Below are 19,473 nucleotides of genomic sequence, written 5' to 3' on the forward strand. Positions count from 1 at the left end.
GATAGCAAGGGAGGGAATGCCCACAAGCAGAAGCCACAAAATTGAAGGTGGGTCAGGCAAAGCTTAGAGCAGGTCGGGGGCCCCTCCCATCACAACTGCCCAGGGTCACCTTCAACTGATGATTCTGACTTTTGGGTGGAGCTTGGGAAGCATTTTAAACCTGCTTCCCAGGGATTCCTATGAGGTTTCAGAGTCTGAGGGGAACCTCTGGCTCAGGGAATGTGTAGATTTAACAAGGTAGGGAGAAGGAAACATACCTGAACCTGAGAAGTTCTGGCTTCTGCAAGAATAAAAGGTGGGAATTTAGGGGTTTCTATATGCTTTTTCTTCAGTATCAATAGGTTTCCTATGCTATTTCAACCAAGGGATCCAGTTAACTTCACAGAAATATTTCTTCATGGGAAAAAGCTCTGTAGCATAGTGCTATCTGAGACCAAATGGAATTAGGTATTCTTTTCCTTGGATTAGAGAAGCTATAAAATTAAGATGGGGTAAGTCAACATGACAATGGCCAAATCTTCTGCTTCATTCCAGATGAAGTAAAATACTGGAAGAAATTCATTGAAAAAAAATTTTTTTCATTTGAAAGATTCAGATAGTGTGTATAAATTTCACATGACATTTTCATACACAAAATAAAAAATCTTGATACGTTAAAAAATAAAAATTGAAGAATTCTTTCCCTTCTACCCACCATCTTGAATCATTTATTAAACAGCATTTGTTGTAAGGACAATCTAAGACTCTCTTGTGGGCTAGAAGAATCCACTGTAACCCAGATGTAATCTAAACTACAATCCAAAGTAACCCAGGTGCAGGGTAGGTTTGTTGACTATTCAAGGGTAAAGGACTGAGAAGCCAGCAAACTTTCATATGTACTTTAAACCTCAGAGCTCTTTCTGGTAACCTAATAAATGAATTATTAAGTACAATTATATTTGACATAAGACACCATTTTCGGATATAAATTGATGTGTATAAGCTCACAGTTGTCTCTTTTGTGGCAATAAGTACTTCCTACCTATTTCTATCCAACTCTTTGTGACAACAGAGTTCTTTTCCATTAGGGAAAATGGGTTAGGTGGGTGACTGTTAAAACCATTTGAGACCACTGCTCCAAATTACGACAACTCTTAGCTTATACATTAAGTACTGAAGTTAATCTCACAGATCAAAACTCCCTTATTCTATAAAATGTATAAAAGGATACTCAGAGAGTCCTACAGAAAAGTGACTGATTTATTCAGCAAGTATATGCTGGCTGAAAAATCACTAATGTATGTCTTACGATGCAACCTAGGCTAGAATATTAAAAAGCAGAGGCAGGGAACTAAGGCCCAACCACAAGTACAAAGCCAAGTTACGGGCAAACATTTGGTCACAAGCAATTTCCCCTAAGAAGCCTAGCAAATTCCTTTCCTTCTGTCCTTATTCTTATGCTCGGGGTCTCTCTGAGGTTTATTAACTGGCTCCACAGCACTATCCTCAAAAAAGGAGGAAAATTTGAAGAGTAAAACACATACAGAATAAAGAGAGCAGAGACCAACCCACAGAAATTGATGCCACGTGAAAAAAAACAAAAATGTAAGGACAGTAAAGAGATTAGGGAGTGTCTGAAAAAGCAACAGAGAAATGAGAAATAGTAAATAATACGGATAATAAAAATGACTCACAGACATGAAGGATAAAACCAAAGCCATTATGGAAGTTAAAGGTGCTCATTTATTAGTTACAGTTCATGAAAAGGCCAGCTCTAGAGCACTGGAGGACGCTAATCTAACTGGGAACAATTTCATGCAGAGTCCAATTATACCCCTGGGGACAAACCACACGTCTTCCCTTAAAAACACCCAGGCCAACTACCCATTTACAAGACCAGTGAAGACAAGAGGACACATTAAATGACACCACACAGATTCAATCCACAGAATCCAGAATGTGGGAAACCTTCCAAAAAAATAAACTGCAAGGCAAAAAAGAACATGATGAGGGGAATCTAGATTTTGAAAGGAAATTCAAAGACATAGCAGCAATGAAGTTACAATGTAAGAATTTTATGTGGATCCTGATGCAAACAAATACAGAAACAAGTATGACTTTATGAGAAAATTAGAAACTGGAATGCTGACCAGATACCAATATTAAATAACTACTGTTAATTTTTCAGATGTGATAATGGTATTGTGGTTATTTTTTTAAGGGTCATTTTTTAGGGGTGCCTGGATGGCTCAGTCGGTTAAGCGTCTGAACCTTGGTTTCGGCTCAGGTGATGATCTCAAGGTTCACGAGACTGAGCCCCACATCAGGCTCCATGCTAGCATGATGACAGTGTGAAGCCCGCTTGGGATTCTCTCTCTCGCTCTCTCTCTGACTCTCCCCCACTTGTGCTTGCTTGCTCTCTCAAAATAAACTTTAAAAAAAAAAAAAGAAAGAGTTGTGTGGTGGGTCGGGGGGGTGGTGGGGAGGCGACTAGATGGCTCAAACGGTTAAGAGTCTGACTTGGATCAGGTGATGATCTCATGGTTCGTGGGTTCGAGCCCCAGGTCAGGCTCTGTGCTGACACCTCAGAGCCTGGAGCCTGCTTCCGATTCTGTGTCTCCCTCTCTCTCTGCCCATCCCCAACTCATCCTTGCGCTCTCCCTCTCTCTCTCTCAAAAATAAATAAACATTAAAAAAAAAAAAGTTGGTCTATTTTAGAGACACATACTAAAATATTTAAGAGTAAAAGGATATCTAAAAATATAATCCAGGAGGGTATAGCATAAATGAAACAGGACTATGAGTTGTAACTGTTGAACTTGAGGGTTCATTATACTAGTGTACCTATTTTTGTGTTTGTTTAAACTTTTCAACACACACACACACACACACACACACAGATGGATGTTAGTGCAAACTCCTGACTGAATTCAAACGTAGCCAGTGACAATGGTCAGAAAGTATCTGCAGCCTTATGGGTTTATAGATAGTTCTAGCAAGGAAACAAATACAATGAAATTAATGGAGGACACTGACATGGTCCTCAAGTTAAATTTAAAAATGCTGGTTTCCAGGGCACCTGGGTGGCTCAGTCGGTTAAGCATCTGACTTGGGCTCAGGTCACGATCTCACCATCCGGGAGTTTGAGCCCTGTGTCAGGTTCTGTGCCGACAGCTCAGAGCCTGGAGCCTGCTTTGGATTCTGTGTCTCCCTCTCTCTCTGCCCCTTCCCTGCTAGCACTCTCTGGCTCTTAAAAAGAAAATAAAAACATAAAAAAAAAATTTTCTTTTTAAAATGCTGATTTCCTACTTTGCATGTAGTAAAAGCTGTTTACTTTTCTACATCTGAGATAAAAGTTGTGATAAGTGCTGTCTGCAGAGCTCAGCAGTTTGATGTGTGTGTGTGTGCGCGTGTGTAAGTTCATGCATGTATACACAAATGTTAGCATTCCATCATCAAATTGGAAATGTACTGACAAACTCAATAAAGTCGGGTGGAAAGGAAAGCCACAGGTACTTACCCGCACTGCACTCCTGGGCTACTAAGTTGAGCACTTCAACAGCTGCGGGACACTGTTGTATGAATTCTTCACAAAACAAGCTGTCTTCTAAAAGCTGGGCCATGACCAGGCATGCTCTTAATGTTAAAAGATTTACAATATTTCAAGGTCATCAATGTTCATTCTCTAACAAGTTAACTGTGAAAAGCATTTCAGTCAATTCTGTCCCGTAATTTACAAAAAGATTCACAGTCCCCATTCCTCTTGCTTTTTTTTTTTCCACACTCCCCTGAGCTGGAGTGGTCTAACTTTCCTTGTGCCCCACAGTAACTGCTGACACTGCCGACAAGCAGAGAGGGGGAAAGCGGTTGCCATCTCTCCTAAATGCAGACACAGAGTGCCACGCGAGAAATCAGCATCATCTCTTAATGCTTCCTCATCTGTGCTCCTCGGGCAGTATTAGTGTTCTGGGAACGAGAGGGACCCAAACGCTTGGAAAATCTGTATGCTGATCTGTCACCTACTTCAAAATGCATCTTAGAACCTTCTAAGAAGTCCCATCGCCAAAAGAGAAACTTGTTGCCGTTGTTTTGTGCCAAATAAATGCATTCGCAAGAAAACGCTACTCTTCCTTCTGACACCAACAGTTGAGGGCGTTCCCTAGTTTTCTCATCATGGGTTTGGAAAGCGACAGACCAGATGTATGCTAATGCGGCCCAACCCATTTACATTAGGTAGAGTGGCAGAAGGATTCCCGGGACAGAACAAGGTACTTTTACCAAAGCAGAGCGGTGGAGCCTTAGGCACGCTTTCCATAGACCACGTCTTGATGGCTTACTTATATTCTTAGGGGAACAGCTAAAGTGTTTCAAAGTGTAAAAATTACACAATGCAACAGAACTTGCAGAAATTGGGGAATGTGACAAAAAGGTAGTCAACAAAGCTCAAGACAATGGTCTCTGTTCTCACGTTGGCATGGACTTCACCTGTGGACCCACTAAGCCGGGAGTGGAGTCCCCCCGCCCCGCCTCTGTGGCCTGGGTGCTCACCTTGTTCTTATTTCAGCCAGGAGCCGAACGACTGCCATCACAGGAGCTGACCCATCTCCTGTTGCAGGAAGTGAGGTATGAATAGAGAGACTTCCCTCCTGAGGAAGCAACATGGACTGGACTGCCTGTACTACCTTCTCAGTAATGGACAGTTTATGAAGAGGCAGTGCCTGATGGTGGTGGGGGGGGGGGGCATGGCAGAAAGTTAAATTCAAGTAGTTAGTTTATAAGAAATGAGGGCATTATTATCTGGAGTTAATTCTCACAATTTCAGTTAAAAAAATAAAATCACCATACAGAAAATAGCAAACTAGACCAAAACAATTAAAAACATAACACAATGTGGAATATTCCTAACCAAAGAGATGAATCTCGTCACCTAGGTGAAATTTTCACATAAATGTTACTATTAAATAATTATGCCCAATACATAAATATACATCCCAAGTAGCATTTAAGATAACCAGGTATTTGTGCCTCTGCACTATGAATGTGCATATTGCTCATTACGGTATGGTTACCATTTGCAGTGACATGTGATAATGCATTTAAAAATCACCTTACCTCTGATCTTGGAACACAAAGTCTAGACAATGGAATAGTCAATGTGTCTGACGCTTGCGAAGTCTTTCTACAGTCTATGGGTGGGAATCTGACTGTAGCTATACCTTCCTGTTCATTGATAGAAGCCACTACTCCGATGCTTCCTGATATTCCTCTACCTAAAACCTAGAGACAACGATGGATTAGAACTGCTGACCAGCAACGATGGTGTTCGTAACGCTCTCATGCGACAGGCGGGGAGGAGCAAATTCGCAGCTGTTGTCAGTTGGCATTACAAGAATGCAGGAATTACTGCATGTTTATTACAATGCAGGTACCATGCACTGAATGGGAGTTAAAATAATAGGCCCTAAAATCTGTGTCAAGGTCATCACAAGATGACAGACTCTCAAACTCCCAACTCTAAAATATTAGTGACACCATAGGGCACAAGTATTATAGTTAACATTATATAGTACTGTACTAATATTTAAGTAATCTGTAGCACAGTGTGGATTAGAATTCGTGAGTTTCTCAGATTCCTTGTTTAGCTCAAAAGAACAAGGATCTTTGTCCATTCGGGTGGATGATGCCATCTTACAGATGATCAATTAATCAATGGATGCAGTGACTTGGGGAGAGCAGTGACTTGGGAAACGCTGGCTGGTTACCTGAACCTCAGACCCTATCTTGATGGTCTCTTTGAATCCTCCGAGAGCACACAGTGCAGCGACAGCCTGGCGGGCGATTCTCTGAAGTTTGGCGAGTTTCCTGCCACTGCTGCTACCGTTTTCCAGAATGCTCTCTGCATATTTCCCCAACTGTGGAATGTACATCAGCGCACGAGACAGAACCTACGTTGAAAAAGCAGCCATGTAGTACGAGTTAAAGCTTTAGTCATTTTTAATTTTTTTTTTTTTAACGTTTATTTATTTTTGGGACAGAGAGAGACAGAGCATGAACGGGGGAGGGGCAGAGAGAGAGGGAGACACAGAATCGGAAACAGGCTCCAGGCCCTGAGCCATCAGCCCAGAGCCTGACGCGGGGCTCGAACTCGCGGACCACGAGATAGTGACCTGAGCTGAAGTCGGACGCTTAACCGACTGCGCCACCCAGGCGCCCCTAAAGCTTTAGCCATTTTTGATACTAAGAGCGATGAAGTGTCTGTAACAGTGCCTGGCTCCCGTGTCCCGAAGGAACTTCGGTTATGGGAGGGATGAAGTAACTACGAGGTATGACCATTGACTGATGCCGTATCTGCCTTATAGAATTAGGACTGCACACACACAACCTCAGCATATGGGACAAACACTGTTACCAGAACGAAAGCAAAATCTTAACCTGATGGAAAACCATCACAGCATACTGCCTACATCTCAATACCCACTTTCTTTGAGGACGTGCTATAAGGCACTCACTTGAAAAATGACAGTGGGAAAATGGGAATTGATTACAGATCCCCAGATTTTAGGACACTAGACTTCTGTTTGTAGTGATGAATTACTGATAGAGCAGTCTGGGGGTATAAATCACAGGGACCTCCTCAGGACTTAGTAAATACACTAACAAATCCAATAAACCAAGGCTGTGTGATTTCCTAGTGTCAGTACCAATCAAACACAAGCAAAGAGAAACAAGGAGTTCCGTTCTTTCCCTGAGAATACAGTCCGGTCTGCTAAATTAGAACTGGCAGCGACAGGGGACATAGATTAACAGAGGTGAAACCACTAAACCAAAGCAAATATGTGGTGTTGGTGGGGGTGGGAGAACAGCTAAGCAGTCTATCTGGCCAATTTGGGAAATCTCTCTTTACTAGAATATGACCCTTGCTAGGCAGGATTCAAATGCTGAAACACAACACAAACTTCCTCCTCGTTTCCTCGATGAGGCAGTGACACCGTGCTAACCTTTTCTGCTGTTGTGGTCCATATCTGAGCAGCATTTGACTCGGGTGCCATCAGCAAGCTATGAAGCAAGGCAATCACCTCTGCGGCCATGCTGTTCGCCACGTGCCCGCTGATGAAGGGTCGGACGGGGTCAGTCCTGCAAGCGTCAGGAGGGAAAGGGTCAATGCCCAGGGATGGTTAAGAATGCAGATGAGGGGGCTTTTAGGGTTATCATCAGATGGAAAAAACTTCTAATTATACAGGAAAAAGTGGATTCATTGAGAAAAAGTGATGCTAAATTATCATCAGGAAAAGAAAAATCACTTCATTCATATTCCTTCCAGTAGCTGAAGAATCCTCTGAAACAACACACCTCAACCTTGAACCGCGTAAACCATCAGGATTGAGGGAAGACGCCTAATTCCTGGCTTGAAAGAATAGCACACGTTGCAGACTTGTTGGAGGCAACACTCACTCCTCTCTACTCCTTAGAGTTATTGTATACAGTTGGGCTGGTGGGAAGTATCGTTTGGAAGAAACAGAGGCAGTAAGACCTGAGTTTACTAATGCTCAGAAAAGCCATAGCTGGTGTTCCTGGTGGCGGCCTTTCTCAGAAATACAACCCTCTGGCTATAGCTGCCCACTTGGCCAGCAGCGCCACCCTATTCACCCGCCACAATCTCGGCTGGGTATCTTAAGCCCTCAGTCCTCGTTTTCTGGCAGGTCGAGGGGATGACAGACGATAAAAACCCAAACCACAAGTCCATTACAAAGTAGCTCTGAAAAAAACGTGGACAGGGAAAGACTACCTTGCGAGCTCCGAGTTCCTCTCTCGGCAAATGGAGGTCTGGGCGGTTTTCTTCTTGTCGCCTGTGGACAGTCCGCTCACAGTCTCTGGGTTGATGGACTCTACAGGTGGCCCAACGCTGACAATGAGGCCAGACTGTGCCCACTTGGTTGCCTTCCGAAGAGCGGCTGCGGCCTCTTCTGTAATCACTTCACAGCAGCCGCCCTGGAGGGAGGTTTGAGACAGTCACCACACTCAGCTTCCTTACCTGTTAAAGCCTGCTTCCCGGTTACCAAGGCAACCCGGGCTCATTTCTAAAAATTCACATGTCAAAATACTATGTGTAGAAAGTTAATTTCCCATAAACATCCCATGTCCTCACCCAGTCACACAATTGTTAGTCCTCTAGATTTCTTTCCATGCAGTTTTTTTTTAATATTTATCCGTTTTTGAGAGAGGAGAGACAGAGCATGAGTGGTGGAGGGGCAGAGAGAGAGGGAGACACAGAATCCGAAGCAGGCTCCAGGCCCTGAGCAGTCAGCACAGAGTCCAACGTGGGACTCGAACCCACGAACCATGAGATCATGACCTGAGCTGAAGTCGGACACTTAACCAACTGAGCCAGCCAGGCGCCCCTATTTCCATGCAAATTTTGGCATACATAATCATGGATCTCACTTCACACAGTTTTTCTATTTATTTTTATCAGTTAACAAAAATATCATGTGTTTTGATATCAGTATATACAGATCGACCCAGCTCTTTATATAGTTGTATGGTATTTCATTGTATGCATAGAATTTAAATTTTTAAATTAAAAAAAAACTGAGGTATAATTGACACATAACAATTGTTTAATCAATCCCGTATTTAGGGGTATACAGATTCTACTTTGTTTTCTTATCAACAGAACATGAAGAGCATGGTTGTATCTAGATACTTGAGAAGGACTATTTACTCTCATCTTGACCGCAACAGGTATTCTCAATCTTAACTTCGTGTGACAGATGAAAAAGGATATACTACTATTTTTAATCCTTTGTTGTGTAATTTGTAAATGTGGGCATATTTTTCTATTTTTTATGAGCTATGCGTCTTTATTTCTTATCTATTACTCTTCTAACCTTTCACATGTGATCCCTTTTAAAGTATTATTAGGCTACAAAACTTCATTTTTTATTTCTTACTCTTAGAGCGAGAGAGAGCATGTGTGCAACGGGTGAGAGGGGCAGAGGGAGAGACAGAATTGTAAGCAGGCTCCACACTCAGCATGGAGCCCAATGCGGGGCTCGATCCCATGATTGTGGTATCATGACCCAAGCCAAAATCAAGAGCCAAAATCAAGAGTTGGACGGTCAACTGACTAAGCCACCCAGGTGTCCTGCAGTTTTAGGGTGCAAAATTTTTTTTTAATGTTTGTTTATTTTTGACAGAGAGAGACAGAGGGCAAGTGGGGGAGGTGTAGCGATAGGGAGACACAGAATCCAAAGCAGGCTCTAGGCTCTGAACTGTCAGCACAGAGTCTAACGTGGGCTCGAACCCACAGACTGTGAGATCATGACCTGAGCTGAAGTCGGACACTTAGGCAACTGAGCCACCCAGGTGCCCATAGGCTGCACAACTTTCTTAACAGAACTAAGAAAAAACTTCTAGGTCAAAACCAAGAGGTCTCTTTTATATTTTAACATTAATGACAAATTGATTCTAACTAGTTCTCTTGGAAACAGCTTCAGTTAAGCCAGTAACTTCGATTTCTCACCCTGCCTCCTTGTGGTAACTTGAAATTTTTTTTTTTTTTTTTTTTTTTTTTAAGTGTCTCTTGAAAACCGAAAGCATGGTAAGTGCCCTTCAATCGTGGGTCTTGTCAGGGCAAATATTTCCGTATCGGGTTTACCTTCGTCATGTCTCGATCCATTTTCACAACTTTCTCCATGTTGGCGCCAGTGCCAAGTCGGAAGGGCCGTCCTTCGGAGCTACTAGAAGGGAAGGCAGAGAGAGGGGGCCATCTTACGGGCAAGGTCAAGGTGGCACTGCATGCCCGTGGGGCAACCTAGTGCTGGTCGGAGCTGAACAAACTCGAGACTCCGAACCTATGATCCCAAGAAGGCCTGGGAGGCACTCGGGAAGTGATCTAAATCCCAAAGTGAGGGGACTTTAACTGCAGCATGAATTGGATGCCTTGGTGTGAATGACTGGATGTTTCTGATAACTCAGCTTCCTCTGCCTCTCCGAACACTCCTTCACCAAATTTGCACTCTAAAATCCTGCAATGCCCAAGAATGCTTCTTGGTGATTTCCACATCTAGCAGGACCTGCCTGGCCCTATTGGTTCATACAGTAGCCCAGGAGTGCTTCCAGCTGCCATGACGGCAGACAAGGGACCAATTATGAGGAGGACACCATCATCAAATCATTTATCTGGAAAAAAGTCTTCCACCTGAGACATACACAGGCGTCCTCAACTCCCTCGTGTGCTGTGGTAGGCCTTCCCATCACCCGGGCTCCCACTAACAGGGCCCCGGAGGTCTGTAATCTTTGGACAGTAGGTATATTTGTACTTTCCCGTTGAGCAATCATACCATTCACCTTCAGTGAATTAAAGTTTTAAAAAGTTTCTCTTATTTCTCCACCTCACAGTCAATGGTATCCTTAAACTGACCAATGGCTGAAAGATGCCAATAACTAAAACCAGCCTGCGTTATTCCTTCTCGAAGCCCAAATCACACCGCAGACTCTCCACTGAGCACAAACAATACATTCTCAACAGGGCTTTTGCTCTCTGTTGGGGTCTGAAGAAACAGTACCGAGTCATGGATAACAGCTTGTACTCTGCGGTCAGAGGCCTGCGTCTGTGATTCAGCTCTGCCTCAGTTTCTCCACTGTAACAACAGGGATGACAGGAATAGTGGTTGCTTCTTAGGGTTGTCAAGAGGGTGGAGATAGTTGATGTACATAAGGGGCTTACAGAGTCTGAGGACACAGAGCTATTACAATCATCAGTTACCTCAGTAACGGCTGGAGAACCTCATGGGACGACTGGTCTTCCCGCTTGTGGATAAAGATAGACAGCTTGCCATCCACTGCTTCACTCTCTTCTCCAGGATCTTTATCTCCTTTTAAGGAACTCTTGGGACTGGTTTTCGTCAACGTAGTGTCAGGTTCAGAAGCAGTTGGAGAGAGAACTGTCTGACATCCTTTGAAAGCAAACAGAAAAATCACAATGTTATTTGTGCAGCTCCCCGGCACAGGGCAAGCTCAGATTTTGGAGTCTCTCTTCCTCCCTCTCCCTTCTCCTCCTCTCTCATCATAGGAGGCACAGCGGCAGCTACAGGTGATAGACCGTGGAAAGCTCAGTCTGGCCTGCCCCGGGAAGTGGGTGCCACAGCGCCCTGCTGGGACCAGGAGCTGCTCACCTGGGACCACGTAATCTGCCAGCTTTGCTAAGAGCAATGAGGCTATCTTGGACGCTGGGTCGCTGGGATCCTCCTGCTCACTGTTTAGGGAGGGAACGGAGTAGCTCCACGGTGGGAGCTCCACGTTGCCACAGTCTTCCACGCTCATCAGCGGGAGTGCCGCCCGGCACAGCTGAAGAATGATAAGGACGAGCTTTGGAGATGGGCGCTGGTCAAGCAGCAGGGAGAGGAGTTTGGACACACAAGCTGGCTGGCTCAGGATGGCTTTACCTATGTGACTCCTGGAAAGAGGGAAGAAAAGGCGCACGACACTGGGCATGTTGGTCTGTAGAAGTTCAGACGTGAGAGTTCCGTAAACGAGGACGAACAAACGGATTCACGAGGAAGACACACATTCGGCATTGTGTTTTTATAAAGGAGATCTGAATCTGAGCTTTTCTGTAAATATCTAATGAAGGCTCACAAGCGACCACTCAAAACGAAACATTTCTGAGCAGTTGCTGATGCCCAATGTTTACTTAATTGCGATGCTACAGTTCAGCATGATTCACAGGGCACTACGACTCTGAAATCCAAACTAGGAGACTTTCCGTTTAACCTTTTATTCCTTTTTAAGGAGTGCTTCAAGACCAAAGATACCACACAGTATTGTATAAGCCTCAACAGTCTGCAATCTGTCCCAGCTGAACCTGTGACATCTCACTGAGAAGAAAACCAAGTCGAGCAGAAACCAAAGAACAGCAGCCTTATGTAGACAAGCCGCTGTGGACCTCACCACTCACCCAGGATGTTATCAACCAACCACCCCCTCCCCCCCCCCCCCACAGATTATCTTCTTTCTGAAGACACAGTATGAGAACATGAGTCAATTACAGGTCCTGACTGATTATTCTTTACCTTGCTATATAATGAGGGTAAGGATTTGGGGTTACTTAATGCAACTGTATCTACTTGAAAGGCTAGCAGCTGTTGCCAGCAAAACATTAAAGTAAATGATATCATTTTATAATGCAGATATTCACCTAAATAACCCTCACACTTTGGAACTACTATTTTTCCAATGCTTTTCTTCTCTATTGTTCTTGAAGCAGGAGCAGGTCAGAATGGCCTCATAATTTAGATGTTTCAAAGACACTCACCACCCAAAGGAACCCCAATCATTCAAGAGGAAAGCCACTTTCTCCCACAGCTCCGGCTGGGCCTTCCATACCTTGAGAGATCATTGAGAAGACTAAGGACATCCTGGAGGGCATCGTTCCCGGCGGCCTGGTTGCCACAGCACTCAGTTGCTCGGGCAAGATGGTTGGTGAGAAGGCTGGACACCTGACGGGCCAGCCCTGAGTGCACGGCCTCTGTGGAGCCACCTACAGAGTTTAAAAAAAAAAAAAAGAAAAAGGAAAAAAAATAAAAGAAAAGAAAAAGCAAGGTGAGAACCCGAGGAAGCCATGGCAAGCCTGCAGGCATGGTGAATCCTCCCTCTCAGCCTCCCTGCATTAAAGCCCTCCTCTTGCCCAATCTCTTCTCTAACCTACTCAGTATTCCATTAGCTACCAAAATAAACCGAACAGAATTCACACAAAACTAAGGAACATATTTTGATTAATAGGGAAGAATCACCATTTTCTTCCTGTGATGAAAACCTGTTGATTTTTATTTTGTTTTGAAAAAAATTTTTTAACATTCATTTTTGAGAGACAGAGTGTGAGCAGAGGAGGGACACAGAGAGAGGGAGACACAGAATCCGAAGCAGGCTCCAGGCTCTGAGCTGCCAGCACAGAACCCGATGTGGGACTTGAACTCACAAACCTTGAGATCATGACCTGAGCTGAAGTTGGATGCTTAACTGCCTGAGCCACCCAGGTGCCCCTAATTTTTTTTTTTAAGTAGGCTCCACACCCAGCGTGGAGCCCACCATGGGACTTGAACTCCCGACCCTGAGATCAAGACCTGAGCTGAGATCAAGAGTCAGACACTTAACTGACTGAACCACCCAGGTGCCCCGAAAACCTGTTGATTTTTAAAACTCCCACCCTACCTCTCCTCAAACACAATTAAACACCTTTTGGGATCTTTCCATTTTCACTGTAGATCCAGAGGCCCCTCCCCGCACCAAGCAGCTCTTGTAAAAAGCCACACAAATTAGCTGTCATTTCCTCAACTTTCTCTGCTGTCTTGGATCCCTGTGCCTACACACATTGTTTCTGTGCTCCCTCTGCACTTCACATGCACCTAAAATATGGCACTGATCACACTGTAATCATTTGTTCATTGGTCTATTTCCCCCACTGCACCCTATTTCTTAAGAGTAAGAGCAGTCAAAGTCTTGTTCATCTTACGCCTGGCTCTCGACAATAAAGTGCACAGTGAATGAATAAATAGAGAAGTCAACAAGCTGTATACGCAGGCCTGGGATATTATGGGATATTCAACTTCACTTTTTCAACTGGATTGGTAAAAACAGAATTTGGAAATGGCACTTGAAAATGCAACTAAACCATTTCATAAGAGTATTTATTTGGAGACTGTTAGCAGAATTGACAAAAAGGAAATGAGGTATCTTTTCAATTTCCTGGCTTACTGTACTCTTTCAGGTGATTATCATTCCCCATCCCCCCACCTCCCCAGCCACAGCTTTACTGAGGTATGACTGACAAATACAAGTCGTATACAATTTAGGTGGTTCAATGTGCATTTTTTAGAAGGTCTACATGATTATAGATATAGATATGTATATATACTCTGAAAGGATTACGGCAATCTAGTTAATATATCCACCAGCTCACTAATTACCTGTGTGTGTGTGTTTGTGTGTGTAGAACTTATTCACTTTGTAACTGGAAGTTTGACCCTCTGACCTACATCCTCCCATTTCCCCCTCCTCCTAAAATTCTTAGCAGCCACCATTCTACTCCTGGTTTCTAGGAGTTTGGCTTTTTTCTTTTTACTTAAAAATTTTTTTTTAATGTTTATTATTTTTGAGAGAGAGAGAGAGAGAGAGACAGAGTGCAAGTCAGGCAGGTGTAGAGAGAGGGAGACACAGAATCTGAAGCCGTCTCCAGGCTCTGAGCTGTCAGCACAGAGCCCGACATGGGGCTCGAACTCACAGAATGTGAGATCATGACCTGAGCTGAAGTCAGATGCTCAACCGACTGAGCCACCCAGGCGCCCCACAGGAGTTTGGCTTTTTTAGATTTCACATATAAGCAAGATCATTCAGTACTTGTCTTTCTGTGTCTGGCTTATTTCATTTAGCACAATGCCCTCTAAGCTATTATTTAACGTCAGTGTAGCCATAAATTTCCAGAGAACCGTGCTGACGAAGAGGCTCTCCTGAAATCATTAATTGATTAAACCCATAATTAAATAAACACATCAACAGAAGAAATCAATGAATTCTAAAACAGGATCCTGCTTCTTACCTTCTTCTTTTTCCCACTCAACGCAGCGGTTGGCAAGCACCTGGAACGCTGCCCAGGCCATGGTGGCTACCTTCTGTTTCTTGGTTTGTTTCTCACTGGAGCCGGACTCCGTCTGACTGCTCAAGCTACACAGTCGGTCCATGAGCTGCACAAGGCCACTGCGAACCAGGCACTTCTCTTCACTCCTGGGCCAGGCAGGAAGGGTACATGAAATAAACATAACTGACCAACCCTCAGGTTGGTTATCAAGGGGCAGAAAACATGCCGGTATCATTCTTTACCGCCACATATAACCAAACACAAAAGTACTTCTTTACGGTGAGGATTTCCTTCATAAATAAGAAACTTCAAGTTCTGGCTTGTTCATATAGAACAGCCAAGTAAAAACAGAAGGTTGCTATAACGGAAAAAAAGTTGTATATTTTATCACGAGGGGATTCATAAGGGTACTGAGAAAATAAATGTGCATTTGCAAAAAAATTTTTGCTGAACATATTAAATAATTTCCTAGAGGCCTTTTTCTTTCCTTCAAACCTCTACTTTTTGACCATGTGATATAATCCCTATTGGCCGCTTTTGATCATGTAGGAATTCAATAATATGGAATTTACATAGAAACGCTAGGTGTCTGTCAGGAGGTAAACTCATTTAATCACAGTGATAGTGTCACTGGATAATCAAAGCAAAAAAAAACCCAGGGTATTTCTTAATTTAGAAGTATTTTTATTTAAGCAACTACACTGCAATGCAATTCACCCACAGTAAAAAGCCTTGCTTACCTGGTGTAAGGTATGGTACACAAGAGTCCGATGCTATTTGCACATGCGATAGGGTAACGAGCACACAGAGAAACCACAGAGGTCATGGTCTCGCCAAAGGCTTCCTGGACCTGCTCGACCATCCCACCACAGGTTAATTCTTCAATTCTATGAAACAGAACCAAAGTGCAGGCTTCCTGAGCCATGGCAAGTGACCGTGAACATAAGAGCAGGCACGTTCTGAGAAATCCAAGAGTGTCTAGATGAATCCCAAACTGAAGGGATGTTAGAGATCACCAGTGTTTCCCAGACTGCAGGACCACAGAAGACTGTTAGGCAGCATTTCTTAAGTTGCCTCAAACACAATGCCCATGCTCTAGAGAAGTCTGGGGAATCCTAGGCTAAGTCAAGTCAAGCAGGGTTCTCTACTGTAGGACTACTCGGAGCCTTACAAGGTTAAGGTCCACAATAACTCTAAGAGCAAGAGAATGGCACCCAACATTTCCCAAACGTATTTAATAATGAAACCATTTGAAACAGGCCTGCAATATCCTATGCAGCACTGAATTCTGTAAACATAATTGTACTCATGAGAAAATCAAGGCCCAAATAGATTAGCTAAGTGTCCTTGTCAAGTTCACACTGTGATTATTAGCAGAGTCTGAGAATCCAATTGATATGAACTAAGACTTTCCCAGTGTAAAAACACGACCTGGGGGTGATTCTACAGCAATTCATATTAGTTGAAAACTGGAACTATCCGGATTCATCTACAAAGATAGGCCATAGAATACTGTTTATAATAACAAAAATAAATAAAACCTAAGGTTGAAAAGTAGGGATTGAGCCATAAATAAAGGTTCGGGAATACGATGCAGTGGCTACACAGCCACTAGAGACATACAGGAGGGATCTATGGTTAGAATAAAGACAGAACAAAAACACTAGAGTGTTAACAGGTTTTATCTTGAGATGCTGGATTTACAGGTGATTTTCTACTTTACACTTTGGGATTTTCTGCATTTTTTCAAATGTTTGACCTATGACATTAACAATTGACGGAAAAAGGAATAATGCTGCCAGCGTTGTGGAGAAATTATTCTGGATGGGGCGCCAGGGTGGCTCAGTCGGTGAAGCGTCTGACTTGGGCTCAGGTCATGATCTCGCGGTCCGTGGGTTCGAGCCCCACGTCGGGCTCTGTGCTGACAGCTCAGAGCCTGGAGCCTGTTTCAGATTCTGTGTCCCCCTCTCTGACCCTCCCCCATTCATGCTCTCTGTCTCAAAAATAAATAAATGTTAAAAAAAATGGATAAGAAAAATTATTCTGGAAGTAAGCTGTGGTAGCCAGTGCTACTCACTGTGCCTTGTGGCTTCCCTTTGGTTGGATGAGCATGTGACCAGCCTGGCCAATAAGCCAGAGCTCTGACAAGGGGACAGACAGCTTTTGAGACAGCAGTCGCCTCCTCTACTGGGCTCCTGGGAGTATCACAGGCTGGGGCGCACCTGCGCTGGACATGAGCAAGCACTGAAGTTTTGTTTTGTAAACACGGAGATTTGGGAGGGTTTTGCTTCCAAAGAATAACTTGGCCTCTCCTGATGGACACAGAAATTTCTCAAGATAGTCATGCGGGCTCTTGCTAGTTAACACATTTTGCTCCAGCCACCGACCCCTGCTTATTGGCCAGAACTCCTCAAAGAGCTGTCAGGAGACACAAGCAGCCCCAAGCATCTACTCTAGGATCTGTAGACAAATGCCTTTTCTATTTCTATCTGAAGATCTTTGAAGCCCAGTAGGGAACAGTATAGAAAAACTCCTCACAAATACAAAATGTTCTTCAAAGTTCTTATCTACGACTAGGTTTTTAGAAATTAATTTCGCCAAGGGGCGCCTGGGTGGCTCAGGTCACGATCTCGAGGTTTGTGACATCGAGCCCTGCATCGGGCTCTGTGCTGACAACTCAGAGCCTGGAGTCTGCTTCGGATACTGTGTCTCCCTCTCTCTACCCTTCCCCCATTGGCACGTGCTCTCTCTCTCAAAAATAAACATTAAAAAACAAATTTTAAAAGAAATTGATCCAGTAAAATAAGCACAAAAGTACACAAAAATATAGGTGTAAGAATGTTACTACATCACTGCTATTAATGCAAAAATAAAACAGAAAAAATGAAGGAGAGTAAGAGAAAATGAACCATGTGTCCACCAGAAGGGGATGAGTTAAATAAGACATAGCCATCCATATAACAGAGGTCCATGAAGTTCTTAAAAATGATAAAGCAGGGGTGCCTGGGTGGCTCAGCCAGTTAAGCATCTGACTCTGGATTTTGGCTCAGGTCATGCATCTCACGGTTTGTGGGATCGAGCCCCATGTTGGGCTCTGCGCTGACAGTGCAGTCTTCTTGGGATTCTCTCTCTCTTTCTGCCCCTCCCCACTCATGCAGGTGCTTTCTCTCTCTCAAAACAAACTTTAAAAAGAAACTATAAAGTTGGGCGCCTGGGTGGCTCAGTTGGTTAAGCATCGGACTTTGTCTCAGGTCATGATCTCACAGTTCGTGAGCTCAAGCCCCGTGTCAGGCTTTGTGCTGACGGATCGGAGCCTGAAGCCTGCTTCGGATTCTGTGCCTCCCATTCTCTGCCCCTCCCCCCCCCCTTAAAAAATAAACATTAAAAAAAATTTTTTTAACTATAAAGCAGATCTTGAAGTAATGACATGAGAAGAGATATATCCAACATATATGAGCAAAACAATTCTCATGGCAGTGTTCTATTGTAGTATAATATAATCTGAATTAAGGGGAAAAAAAATCACACACATACATACTTCTGTGTACAAGGAGAAACAGCCATTTATGTGTGTGTAGTTGATACAACAAGCTCTTAGTTAACAGGGTGGAATTTAGAAGAGGAGGAATAAAGGGACTTTTACTTTGTTACACATGCTGCAATTGTTAAAAAAAATTGTGGAATACTTTTACAAAAATAAAAATAAAGATATTGTTTTAGGGGAAAACGTTAGCAAATACCCGTCTAAAATATGGCCTCATGAATAATCTTTGGAATGCCTCTTGCACACTCCAGACAGGATGGTATGAACTAATAGAAACAACTGACCTGGGTCCTCCCTGAAGGACCATCGTCACTGGACCCACGAGGTGCGTCACACCCCCGACGCGCACAGCAGCCGTCAGCAATTCCCGCATGTGCACTAGGGCCTGCTTGCGAGTATTTCCCCTCCGCCACCTCGTCTGTGCAGCCAAAAGAAAGCTGCTGCTGGACACCTGAAACACATGAGAAGGAAGTCCACCTGACTCTTGCTGACTGCCACAGGCCCCCATGCCATTAGGTGGTATTCCTCTGTATTCAGCAAAATGGACATACAGCTTGGTCAGGGTTGGTGCCGATGAAAGCAAACAGCTGCCCCAGCAGGACACTGTAGGTGGGCTTGTCCCTGCTGTCCTCGATGGCCAGTGACTGCAGGAGTGTGAAGGAGCTGCTGCGGTGGCTGGTCACATGGCGCCGCCTATGGGAAAGCAAAACAGCGCTAGATCACAAAACCAGAAATTCAGGGAGCGTGTTTTGATGACTGTCTTCAGCTCACGTGGGAATCCAACCTTGGCCATTAGTCATTTACCTCTGATTTGCTCGAGTAAATTCCAAATCTTCATTACCAATCATTTCCAGGTCAGAAGGAGCCGACATGCTGCGAAGAAAAACAGGCTGTCGCACAGCATGAGATATCACCTTTGTTTCTGAAGCTGATTTACAAGCTGAAACAGAAAGCAATAAAAAGGTTGGCGTATCTGTTATCCGATTTGTAAGGACAGCAACGACAGCTACGCTATCAGTCTAAGAAAGATACTCTTTGCTTTCTAGGAGACTTCAGGATTCTCTAGGAGGTTCTAATCCAGCCAGCATTGCACACTGGTGACTTTTAGGCCCCTTCTTTAAAATCAAGATATTAGGGTTAAAAAGGCATTTCAGTGTGAAAAACTAGAATCTTTCTTATTAAATTGGGTTTCAAAAAAAGGCTGAAAGATTCATTTAATTTCATAAACTCTCAATGTTCACCTTCATATAAGCGTTCTAAAAAGGCAGAGAGGACAGAGACAGTAATTTCTAGAATAAAAAATTTCTTAACTGAA

At 43.7% G+C, this 19,473-nt stretch overlaps 1 protein-coding gene across 10 annotated transcripts in view; it reads right to left on the reverse strand.

Moving 5' to 3' along the window:
• Nucleotides 1-19,473, reverse strand: part of HECTD4 (HECT domain E3 ubiquitin protein ligase 4) — a 189,407-nt gene that overhangs the window by 49,323 nt on the left and 120,611 nt on the right. For 7 of the 10 annotated variants that reach the window (XM_053206225.1, XM_053206226.1, XM_053206224.1 and 4 more), the window contains 16 exons: nucleotides 18,963-19,098; nucleotides 18,710-18,851; nucleotides 18,443-18,609; nucleotides 15,355-15,501; nucleotides 14,576-14,760; nucleotides 12,367-12,520; nucleotides 11,157-11,437; nucleotides 10,748-10,937; nucleotides 10,548-10,622; nucleotides 9,638-9,719; nucleotides 7,766-7,968; nucleotides 6,978-7,113; nucleotides 5,742-5,924; nucleotides 5,092-5,256; nucleotides 4,528-4,697; nucleotides 3,500-3,615 (listed from right to left, as the gene is read on the reverse strand). In XM_053206225.1, the coding sequence (XP_053062200.1) occupies nucleotides 3,500-3,615; nucleotides 4,528-4,697; nucleotides 5,092-5,256; nucleotides 5,742-5,924; nucleotides 6,978-7,113; nucleotides 7,766-7,968; nucleotides 9,638-9,719; nucleotides 10,548-10,622; nucleotides 10,748-10,937; nucleotides 11,157-11,437; nucleotides 12,367-12,520; nucleotides 14,576-14,760; nucleotides 15,355-15,501; nucleotides 18,443-18,609; nucleotides 18,710-18,851; nucleotides 18,963-19,098 (2,532 nt within the window). The remainder of the gene's footprint in view (nucleotides 1-3,499; nucleotides 3,616-4,527; nucleotides 4,698-5,091; nucleotides 5,257-5,741; nucleotides 5,925-6,977; nucleotides 7,114-7,765; nucleotides 7,969-9,637; nucleotides 9,720-10,547; nucleotides 10,623-10,747; nucleotides 10,938-11,156; nucleotides 11,438-12,366; nucleotides 12,521-14,575; nucleotides 14,761-15,354; nucleotides 15,502-18,442; nucleotides 18,610-18,709; nucleotides 18,852-18,962; nucleotides 19,099-19,473) is intronic. The other 3 variants (XM_027043892.2, XM_027043891.2, XM_027043888.2) reach the window with 1 other exon arrangement.

This window comes from Acinonyx jubatus, chromosome D3 (assembly GCF_027475565.1).
Source record: "Acinonyx jubatus isolate Ajub_Pintada_27869175 chromosome D3, VMU_Ajub_asm_v1.0, whole genome shotgun sequence".
NCBI lineage: Eukaryota > Metazoa > Chordata > Mammalia > Carnivora > Felidae > Acinonyx > Acinonyx jubatus.